The 12,371-nt window shown below is 38.3% G+C and overlaps 1 protein-coding gene across 1 annotated transcript in view; it reads right to left on the bottom strand.

Annotated features, from left to right (window-relative positions):
- Nucleotides 1-9,523: 9,523 nt before the first annotated feature.
- Nucleotides 9,524-12,371, bottom strand: part of PTDSS2 (phosphatidylserine synthase 2) — a 39,308-nt gene continuing 36,460 nt past the window's right edge. The window contains exon 12 of the mRNA XM_039353252.1: nucleotides 9,524-11,531. Coding sequence (XP_039209186.1) covers nucleotides 11,387-11,531 — 145 coding nt within the window. The 3' untranslated portion in view covers nucleotides 9,524-11,386. The remainder of the gene's footprint in view (nucleotides 11,532-12,371) is intronic.

Genomic DNA, 12,371 nt, shown 5'->3' with positions numbered 1-12,371 from the left:
TTATTTCACCTGGAATAGTCTTGCTACAATATGAAACCTGCAGCTGGTTTGGGATGAGCACCGTGTGTTTGTGTCGGAGGGGTTTGCAACCACTCCACAGCTTAATTAACAATTTCTATGCTAAGAGTATTTGAATATACCATCCTTCCTCAGCTTTCTGCCTCCCCTCCCCCCCTGTACTTGCAGGCTACTACTTCTATAATATTCATCCACTCTTAGAAGTGCAAAGTGTAGTCCAACACAATAGTAAAATACACCAGGCTGGAGAAGACTGTTATATAGTAATGCAAACACCATAGGAAAATATATTGTCAGGAGGCAATCCCTTTCTCAAAAAGGGCCAGGAGTGGGTAAATGCCAGTCCTGGTTTCCATGGAAACATAGCTGCTGTCCCCAATAAGAATAGAATAGAATAGAGCTGGAGGGGACCTTGAAGGCTTTCTAGTCCAGCCCCCTGGTCAAGCAGGAGAACCTATACCATCTCAGGCAAGTGATTGTCTAGCCTCTTTTTAAAAATCTCCAGTGATGGAACACCCACTATTTCTGGGGGCAAGCTTCTCTCTTTGATCAGTTTCCAACCATTGTTTCTCGTCCTGCCCTCTGGTGCTTTGTTGAATAACGTGACCCCCTCTTCTTTGTGGCAGCCTCTCAAATACTGGAATACTGCTATCATGTCACCCCTGTTTCTTCTTTTCTTTAGAATAGCCAAACCCAAGTCCTGCAGCAGTTCTTCCTATGTTTTAGTCTCCAAGCCTTTGATCATCTTAGTTGCTCTTCTCTGAATTTTTTCCAAACTCTCAACATCTTTTTTTTACAATCTTTAATTAATTTTTTTAAAATCACAAATCCTTAATATTTTATAAGCAACATGTTTTCTGAGTTCCAATATTTAGTTTACTAATACATGTAAAATTCCTTTCTCTCTACCTCGTTTTTCTAGCCATTGATAAAATGTATCCCATGTTCTGAAGTATTCTGAATCTTCTTTCTCTTTCATTTTCAATGTAAATCTGTCCATTTCTGCACAGTCCAAAATGTTCTTGATTATCTCTTCCTCCACTGGTAATTCTTCATCTTTCCAATGTTGAGCAAATACAATTCTCGCTGCAGTTAGTACATGTAACATTAAATATACACATTCTTTCTCATAATTTCCTACAATTATACCTAACAAAAATAATTCTGGCTTAAAATATATATGTTTTTTTATCATTTTCTCTAACCATATATGTATTCTTGACCAAAATCTTTTGGCTTTAGAACATGTCCACCAAAGATGATAATAGGTGCCTGGGTTTTGTCTACATTGTCAACAATTGCTAGACATATTTTTAAACATTTTTGCTAACCTTATAGGTGGAAAGTGCCATCTATAAAATATTTTATATAGGTTTTCTTTGTAGGCCATCACCTTTAGTATGTTAGAGTTTCTTTCTCAAAGACTTTGCCAGTTTTCTAACTCTATGTTATGCCCAAAGTTTTTTGCCCATATTATCATTGTTTCTTTGACTTGTTCCTCTTCAGTTTAACAAAGAGGAAAGAGTGAAGTCGGTATGTAACTATTTGAAGTAAATATGCTTGGTCTCAAAGGTGCTTTTTCAAGAGGCAACTGGATTTTCTTATTTTTGTTTGAAGATGTTTCGCTTCTCATCCAATAGAGTTGAAGAAGCTTCTTGGATGAGAAACAAAACATCTTCAAAGGAAAACAAGAAAGTTCAGTTACCTCTTGAAAAAGCGCCTTTGGGACAACCATGAGCTGGATGACTGAGAATCTTCATAGACATAAACATGCTTAGATAGTTGCAGTAAGGCATGGAATTAAGTAGCTGTTATAAATTCTTCATTGAAAGGGTTGGTTTTGAAGAGGGAATTGAAAAACTGCAGTTACACAAATATCCTTCTTTCCCCAGTTACAAGAAAAAAAAAATCATAGTAGCATCTTCCACCTTGACATGAAGTTTCTGCTAAGCAGACCACAAACATTTGACTTTCTATCTCCTCGGTTTTTCTGCTCCACCAGCTTTTACAGAGCACTTTGTCCCCTCTTGCCTTTTCCATAATATAGAGGTGGTTGCTGTGATTCGAAATTGTCACTTTCTGTTATTTCTAAACAAGATAAAATGAGAATATCTGCAAGTGGAAGAGAGAGGTTTTCTGAATACTGGTGATTCCTCTGAATAAACTCCGCAGTCCACACTTTATAGCTAGTTCCATTTCTACAACAACTCAATTACTGATCCCACTTTATCTGAATGTTGTCAATGCCTGGCTTAAATTGTAACTGAATCATAGGTAAAATCAATAAACCGCACATGAACAAGAAAAGGCAGATTTTTTTTCTCATAAAAGAACACATTTTGTCCTAATCAGTAGATCTTTCATAACACTATTTATTAAACTGCTGTCTGGGATTATTTATTTACTACATTTATATCTCACTGCAATCCAGTTAAGATTTCTCAGCCATTTATCATTGTTTATTACAGTACTTGAAGGTTGTCCCACTCATGAGACTCTAGACCAGGAGTCCCTAACACCCGGGCCACGGGCCACTACTGGCCTATTCACAACCAGGCCAAGGGCTAGTACACAGGCACGCACACCTTGACTTGCGTGAGCAGCGGGTGGGTGTGCATACCAGTCGTGGGATTCAAATATGTGAACAACCGGTTTTCTGTGTGGATGCTGCTTCCATAAGTCCATTCTGGGCTTGGGCAACAAAAAATTAGCTACCAGTTCTGCCAAACTGGTGCGAACTGGCTGAATCCCACCATTGGTGCATACGCATGTGTGCACAGCTCCACTTGCAGTCGAGCAGCTTGTGCATGTGCGTGCCTGCCCATCGCTCATGTACCCCGATTCCCCTTTCCCCCCCTCCCCAGCCCGGCGGTCAGGCCGTAAAGGTTGGGGACCGCTGCTTTAGATAGTATAACGTAAAGCAGTTAGGAAGGTGCTCTTCTCATAATGGGGATTGTTTGTAGTATTAGTATTTTCATGATACTGAACTGAATATGTTCACTTTTAAATTGCTGTAACTCCGAATATTTCATTTAACAGTTAGTTCAAATATTTTTCTCCTTGAACACAGAACATGTCTGCATCGGAGATAGCCAGGGAAGCAGGGGCAGCACAAAAACTATTTGTTCATCCTAATATGTCTTCTTATAACAGCAGGGGTTGTTTATTCCCTTTATTCTGCTACACTACTATCATGGGGCAACCCTTCGTCTGAACCTGATCCACCAGCTCACCAAATCAGAAATTAAGTCACCCTAAGTCTAGAACTCTCCAACTAGGACCAATCATCCCTAGCCATTATGAACTACTTTGGTCATCCACTAGGCTAATATTCAGATTGGAGTACTGTTCAGAGTCTGAACAATTGACATGAATACATAAAAGTCAAAGGGCTACCTTTAAGGAAACATTTTTGGTAGATAATAACTCCCAAAATGTAGAAAATCTGCTTTGCCCTTACCAGTTATGCCTTTAGGAATGGGCCATAAATGCTGAAAAGAATGATGGATTGTCATAATGTATCTCCTCTCAGGGACAGTATATCTGGGGAAAATGACCACCTAAAAATGCATTTAAAGAATATGTCTTTATGAGGATATCAAATAGTTGACAGAACTATCGATGCATGAGGAGACATTAGTAGAAGTAGTTTTTTAAAGCCAATGAAGGATGCAGGAAAGTTAAGCGTTCCCTCTTATTAATGTCTAAGGATTGTATCCTGGGTTACAAATTTTCTAGAAATTAGATTGTTATTTCTAAGAATGCCTTTGCTTTGCACTTGTTAGCTTGCAATTAAGTTTGCTCTAATTAAAGAAAGCTTAACAAATCAGATGGGGCTGGAGCCCAGCAGCATCAAAAGACTGTTCTGTGGGCATCATATATTGGAGATCCAGGGCTAGCAACTTTTTGGAAGCAAGAACGGTGTTTTCATTTTCTGCTTGGCCTGGGCCAGAGGGGGCAAGACTGTGTTTGATATAGTGAGGTAAGTAGAAGATTTTTTTTTAAAAAAAGAGCTTTCAGAGGAAGCTTCAGTAAAGATATTTTGCCCCTTAAAGTTTTCCCAAACAGGACAGATCCATTGGGGGGGGGATTTCAGAATATAAAAGTACTGAAGCATTAAATTCTATAGTTTTATGTAACATAGATGATTCTACCTAACCTGACATTGTGATCTGACAAAGTGGACAATTGCACATGTATAGACAACCACAAATATGTTGGCAATTAGAGTTGATAATTTAGCATAAAGGAAGAAAAAAGATTTGAGGAAGATATTAGAAAAAGCTAAGGAAGCCTTATGGGTAGCTAGAAAGTTGCCAGGAGTCTTGCTATAAATATTTTGTAAGCAAAAAATTTAGATCAACAAAAATAGACCATTTTTGATATGATTTGCAGGCATACGCATGAGCTTTCCTGAGCAATTTTTTGCCAAACTAGTTGGAAGTTGAAAACTCAGAAAGTAGTAGGTTAGGTAAGACTGGATATAAAGTATGTAGCAATATTATCTAATATGTTTAATAAAGTATAATTCAAGAATTAAACTGCTTCATATACAATATTTTAATCATCTTTAAAACAGCACTGCATAAAAGACTTGGGCCTAATTCATATCCCATTACTAATGAAAGTCAGAATTTGTTTTTGTTAACATTAATCTGGATTTGCATTTAAATGTGAGTATTGAAATGTTAATACAGAATTATGTCTTGTGAGCTTGGTATCCAGTCTTTTTATTCGCTCATGAAATTGTCTACCCATGGCTGAGAGATTTCAGAAACGCACTAAAAGAGGCTTGGAAAAGTCGGAGGAAACAAATTCAGCCAAAACATTTTAATGAGAAATAACACTAATGGAAATTTTTAGTGCAAATTGAAACTCATTAAGCAGAAGTATGTCTGTTTATTTTTTCCAACATAAACATTAACGTTGTGGTTGGAGAAAAGAATATTTTCTGTCTATTTCCAGCAGGAGTGCTACTTGGTTATTATCACTCCAACTGCATTTTTCATTCTCTTGATCGTAAGATGCTCATAAGACATGCAAGCTATAAGCTGCACAAAGGGCTAAAATCTCCACCAAGAGATGAATTGAGCCATATCTATAGAACTCTGGATTGAGGGCAGAAAAACCACATCCTGAGCTGGGTGAAATCAAGAATAATAGTAGATACTCATTAATTTGTAATGGGTACTGAGGAGAGGCAAATAAGGAGAAGGCCAAAGAGGGACTTTGTAAATGTGGGTCATAGGTGGGACAATTACCTTTTTTGTTGTTGTTAATTGCGAAGTCGTGTCCGACCCATCGCGACCCCATGGACAACGTTCCTCCAGATCTTCCTGTCCTCTACCATCTTCTGGAGTCCATTTAAGTTCACACCTACCGCTTCAGTGACTCCATCCAGCCATCTCATTCTCTGTCGTCCCCTTCTTCTATTGCCCTCAATCTTTCCCAGCATTAGGCCCTTCTCCAGTGAGTCCTTCCTTCTCATTAGGTGGCCAAAGTATTTGAGTTTCAACTTCAGGATCTGGCCTTCTAAAGAGCAGTCAGGGTTGATCTCTTCTAGGACTGACCGGTTTGATGTGTTGAAACCCATTGTGTTGTTAGATAACCTGTGATGCTCTGAAACATTTTGAAACAAAACTATACTAGCACTAGAGAGAGAGAGAGACTGTAGAACTCCCATCAAAAATTCTCAGACTGAACAATAAAACAATGATAATAAAATGTGTTAATCTACACAGATGCTATCAGATTCTTCCTGATTTTTTTTTCAGTGATGGGAGTCTTCCCTTCTACCTTTACTGGAAACAATGTGGATTGTTTGGCTAGAATATAAGATTTTAATCTATTTTAAATTCAGTTTCCGAAATGGAAAGATTCTTTACAGCTACAGCCTAGGCTTCCCCAAAACATGTATTTTGTAACATTTTCTTTTTTGCTGGTACCCAAAAGTTTTCTTTTACCAATTATTTGGTTTCTTGAATAGTTGTACACTACTACCCCCTGGTGGACAACAGACATATTTATTAAACTTTAAGGGTATGCTGAAAAACTGAAGCTGAAGCTTCTTGGATGAGAAGCGAAATAACTTCAAAGAAAACCAAGCAAGTCCAGTTGCCTCTTGAAAAAGCACCTTTCGGACAACCATGATCTGGATGACTGAGAATCTCCATAAACATTATGCTGAAAAGTAATAAGATTCCATACTGAGAATATCATCCTTTCCCCATTTTCCAACTATTTTCCAATAATAGAAGGGTGGGGTTTCGAGTAATATTGCTTGCATATCAATTAATCTAATATTGTCAGCCTTGCAAGGTAGACTAGATAGGCCAGATGAACTAATTCTATAGAAAATGCCAATTCAAGATTGTATACCTACTTTTCTGAAAGACAAATGTTTTTCAAGAATAGACATGAATTTTCCTACAAAGAATTTGGCTACAAGGTTTCTAAAGTAAATATATTATCAAAGACTGTTTTAGATTTGGATTTTTAGATTATTCTAATTTTTATGAAGGAAAGGACATCTCTCTAGAGAAAATAGAATAATATCTAAAGAAACAAAAGTTACTGAGGATTACAGAGGAACAGAAACAGATTATGAATGAACCTATAACACTAAGGGAAGTTTCTGAAGCTACAAAAAAGATTAAACTAAGAAACCCTGGACCAGATGGATTATCAGTTTTTTCTTATAAATGTTTTGAGGATGAACTTTTACAAACTTATAAAACACAATGAACTCTATCCTAAAGAGAGGAAAGAGGCCAGAGACTTAGAGAGGCCAAAATAGTATTAATGCCTGAAGAGGGATAAGATTTGACTTTAATAAGCAACTATAGGCCAGTATCATTTTTGAATAATGATGAGTTGTTCGTTTATAAAATTTGTATAGTTGCCCATCTCACCAAAAGTGACTCTGGGTGGAACACAAAATTTGTTCACAACATTTCTAATAGATACACTGAATATAATTTTACAAGAAATTATTATTGTGGGTTTTTATCTAAAAGACAGTTAAAAAACAATGTTACAAATATGTCGGACATTTTGGAATATGTGGAGCAACATAATGAAAAAAGAAGAAAAAAGAAAAAGAGAAAGAATAAATAAATAAAAGGAAAAGGAAAAGAAAAAAAGAATAAAGAAAAAGGAAATGAAATTGAAATTGAAAAGTAAAGAAAAAAAGAAAAAGGAAATGAGTCGGGGACTGGGCAGAGTGAGGCGAGACCTGGCAAGTTGGGGGCTGAGCAGAGGGACCCGAGACTTGAGACCCGGTAAGTCAGGGACCAGTAGGGGTGACGTGAGGCCCAGCAAATCGGGGGTCGGGCAGGGAGACGTGAAGCCCGTCATGTTCAGGGCTGGTTGGGGGGGGGACACGAGGCCCGGCAAGTTGGGCTGGGGGGGTCATGAAACCAGGCAGTGGGATGCGAGCTCTGGCAATTCGGGTGCCAGGCGGTGGGACACAAGACCGGGCAAGTGGCACACCGGTTACAAGGATGCAAGGGCCGAAAAAATTGGTCTGGGCGGGGGAATGCAAGGCCCAGCAATTCGAGGTCCAAGTGGGGAGACTTGAAGCCCTGGCAAGTTGGCAGATGGTCGGGGGAATGTGCGGCCCAGCTAAGCGGGGACAGTCAGTGGGATGCAAGGCTAGGCAATTCAGGATCTGTTCAAGGGGATGCAAAGACCGGCATGGGGAATGGAAGCTTAGGTACTGACAGTTGAGACCGGATGGAAGGCAAACACTGGATGGTGGGCACATAGTGAATGGAAGGTACACACTAGACAGAGGGCACACACTGCATGGACGATGCACATTGGATAGTGGGCACAAAGTACACACTGGATGGAGAGTACACACTAGATCACGGGTGTCAAACTCGCCATGGATGTGATGACTTTTTTTGCATTGTGGGAGCTGGGGAGGATGCGTCCTCCATATGATTTAACGGGCTGGCAGTTTGACACCCCTGCCCTAGATGATAGGCTCAAGATTCAGATGGATCTTGACAGACTTGAACACTGGGCCCTATCTAACAAAATGAAATTCAGTGTAGAGAAAAGTAAAGTCTTACACTTAGGCAAGAACAACCAAAAGTACACATATAGATGGGATGGAACCAGGCTTAATAGCAGTAACTGTGAGGGATCTTGGAGTCTTAGTGGACAATCAAATATGAGCCAACAGCCAAAAAAGTCAATGCAATCCTAAATTGCATTAACAGAGGGATTCAATCAAGAGAGGTACTAATACCACTCTATAAAACCTTAGTAAGACCACACCTAGAATACTGAAACCAAATTTGGTCTCCACACCATAAAAAAGTGTGGACACTCTAGAAAAAGTGCAGAGAAGAGCAACAAAGATGATTAGGGGCTGGAGGCTAAAACATGAAGAATGGTTGCAGGAACTGGGCATGGCTAGTCTAGTGAACAGAAGGACCAAGGGAGGCATGATAGCAGTGTTCCAATATTTGAGGGGCTGTCACACAGAGGAGGGGATCAACCTATTTTCCAAAGTACCTGAAGGCCAGACAAGGAATAACAGATGGAAACTGATCAAGGAGAGATTCAACCTAGAAATAAGGAGAAATTTTCTGACAGTGAGAACAGTCAACCAATGGAACAGTTTGCCTTCAGATGTTTTGGGAGTTTCATCACTGGAAGCTTTCAAGAAGAGACTGGACTGCCATCTGTCAGTCTCTTGTTGGGCAGGGGGGTTGGACTAGATGACCTACAAGGTCCCTTCCAACTTTTATTCTATGTTAGGTAATGTCAAGAATGGATCCTGGGAAATAATGGTCATGGAACAAATAAAAGTTGAATCAAAGAAGAGAAAGTACACATCCAGTATGGAAAAATATTAACAAAGAGAATCTTCCAACATGAATAGAGACTGGCAAAAAAAAAAAAAAAACCTAGGAAGTGCAGTATAGCTTTATATAAGCATTGTATAGCTTATGTCAGCAAGAATATGCATAGAAGATTCCCTTCTGTTTAGCAGGTCATTAAGAAATGTATGAATGTGAGAAACATCTACTATAGATTTGAGGATTAGAAAACACGTGCAATAAAATAAATAGGTTTGAATTACAGAATACTTTGCACAAATATGGTGTGACGGCTGGTTGTTGAATATAGTGGGAGCTTATATAATAGTATAATATTATAATACGATTATAATAGTATAACAATATACTATTAGTATAATAGTATAATACAATTATAATACAGTATAGAATAAAGCAAGTATGAGAATAATAAATAAAGTACTTAAAATGGTTTGGTGTTAAATAGGAAATAAGACAGGTGGGATTCTGAAAAAGAAAACTGGGAAATTTAAAAAACAAATATAATGTATGAATTGGTGATGGTGAGGTAGAAGAAAAAACAATGCAAAGCTGAGCTGATAATTATGTATGTATGTAAAACTATCCACATGGGTGGGAGCACGAGAACCACTTCCCTTCCCAAATAAAGTTAAATAAATAACTCAGAAGCATACCAGCAAATACTCTTTTATTACATTTGTTCAGTTTGCCATATTATAATTTTCAGACTATTTGCAAGAACATAAAGATCAGTATGAAAGTAATGGTTTGAGAGTAAGTCAGCTTCAATTTTGAAAACTAAAGTAGTATTTTTCACATACTTCAGTTTTTACACAATTACTTCCTCAACAAAAAAACAAATCAAACAAAATTATTTTCAAGTTTTTCCCCATTGCACTTGTTACCACCAGAATTACGTGAAAGACTTTACAATACAAAATTACAAAGGGGGCAGAATCTACTAGTACAAAACAGATAAGGACTTATGTAAATCTTAAAGTGAAATGTACTAGGTACTCAATGAAGAATTTCAACCTGTGGCTTCTGGTGAGCTTTTCAACATTCATTTATATGGATTTTTTTTTCTTTTCCTGAAAGTGTCCATTGTTTAAGAGGAGAATATTAGTGATATCCTGGAAACAAGGCAAGGGCAGACTTATTTTGCAGTTCAAGTATTATCATAAAAGGGAGCCAAGATCTGTGCACTGTGCTTTAAGTAGCGGCACTTTGAGATCGTACAGGGAGAAGAGGCAAGTAGAAATACACCATTTTAGCTTATATGCATGTCCAAACAATAAAACATTTCAAACTAAATTCCCCCTAGTCTAATTATTTGAGATCCAATTACAGTGTTAAGATAAAAATCAGTGTTACCTGTGTAAGTTAAATTGATCTAGCTGTTTTAAAAATACAAAAACAATTCAAGATGTTCATAAAACAAACATTATTTTGAGAGGATGTGACAAGCAAGGCAGCTGCTGCCCTTGGTCTAGAAGAGGCTTGAGAGATGATAATATATTTCTATCAGTATTTAGTGGCTGATTATGTCCATACCACTTGCCCATAAATCTTCCTGCCCTAATTTCTACAACAGAGATGGGCAAATCCCATCATCCAGCCTAGGTAGCCATGCTAGCTGGGCTGATGAGAACTGTTTGATAATATCTGAAAGGACACTTGGGCCCATCCCTATTCTAGAAGTTAAAAAAAAAATGATTCTGAACATCCATATCATATATTTTGGTTTATTCAACAGAGCAACACCCAAACACAGTCCTGGCAAGAACAGTAAGTATCTTATTTGCAGAAGAATAAAACTAAGGTTCTCTTTGACTCATATGACTAAGAATAGGACACATTTCTACCGTTTTTTGTCTTCATTTTCATTATTTGGCTAATCAGCATCCTTCCTAAAGAGATGCCTTTCCTAAAGAGACAGTCAACAAAGAGGTATTTACGAGTGTAATGTAGTAGCCAGTTGTTCAAAGTAAAGCACCTTTGCTTTGAGATCCAGGCAGCTAAATTCAGGACTTTCAAAGGCTGGCTGCAGTAATGTACTGTGCAAATTTTGCAGTTTGTTCTCATACTTCAGTTGCATCCCTCTTTTCTGTATTGTTAAATGAATCATAAGAACACGGACATTATCACTATAGCTTAAACTAGTTTCAGCAGAAAACATCAAACTGCTTTTCACAGTGCACCGATTTATTTCATAAAATAAATCATCATGTTCATGTTGACCCAAATGGTAACAGTTTTCCAGAATGGGGAGGCAGCCTTTGAATTGGTTAAAGCCTCCCCAATCCTCTTTCTCAGGTGGCACCCACATTTACCACAGTTTGTTTGAGGTTCCCTTGTGGAAGAAGCACTACTTCTACAGTAAGTTGTAAACACTGTCCTCAAAAGAGATTAAGTGGCATCTTTTCCAAAAGGATTCTCACACATGAGAAAACATTGAAAATTACAAAACGAGGGAGGGTTAAACTTGAAAATCAAGAAAATAACCCTCTTAGCCCTTCACTGATGACTCAGGATCAAAGTTTTTTCTCTCTTAGTTTATTCTTCAGGTATTCGTTTACCAGTATAGATTGTCTATCACCATTGCTTAAATACTTTTCCTTTCCAAATTTGTGTTCTTGCTTTTGCCTTCTTATCTCTTTACACCGTAAGGTGATGTCACTGAAACAAACAAAAAACAAGTTAAGAATTAGGATGTGTGTATGTGAAGGTTCATTCTCTGAGCTTGTGGGTTGGTTTCCAAACGTTTCATTACTAGGCTAGGCAACATCTTCGGCAGAGCGTAGGGGATGTCAGTGTCAATGTTCTTCTGTTTATAAGGGCTTCAGGTGTGGGTGTGTCAAGTGAGGGTCTATGATGGGTCAGGTGTGAGTCATCAGTGAGAGGCTTGTGATGGGGAGGTTACATCAGGTCAGGGTCGATGGGAGGTGAACTGCTGGGGAGGAGAGAGGCTTGCATGGGTTGGTTGAAGGTCGGTGCTGTCTCTGGTTGGCTGTGCAGTTGATTTGGATCCTGAGGGGTTCATAGGCTGGTTGTAGGTCAGTGTGTCTGTTGATGGAATTGTTTGTGGAGTACTCACCACTATTGCAAGTTAAGAATTGTTTTTTTCTTTAAAAACAAAAAGCAATAAACCTCTATAGCTTTCATTTCTCTCAGACAATTGTAAGCTACGTTTTGAGAATATCAAGCACCTCTTAATTCTATTTAAAAAGCGCTATAAGTTTTAAACAGCCTTCCAAATAAACAAACTAGAAGATGATCCACTCACAACACCTCGCCCCGCCCAACTCTTCAGAGATTTCTTAACACAAAGCGGAAATGTCTGGGCAGCACTTCAGATCTGATCTCCAGAAAAGTACTTCAGGGCGTGTGGGAGGATGAACGTAGCATCCCTCTGCAATACCTTTAAGCAGCTGTATCTTTTCCTGGAATCCAGTGCTGCTAATCCCAATAAAAGGGTTATGATCCCCAAAATATGTTTATGTGGAACCTTGAAACTGA

This window comes from Crotalus tigris, unplaced genomic scaffold (assembly GCF_016545835.1).
Source record: "Crotalus tigris isolate CLP2741 ecotype Arizona unplaced genomic scaffold, ASM1654583v1 scf7180000018504.2861643, whole genome shotgun sequence".
NCBI lineage: Eukaryota > Metazoa > Chordata > Lepidosauria > Squamata > Viperidae > Crotalus > Crotalus tigris.
This window is presented reverse-complemented; position numbering and strand designations above follow the sequence as displayed.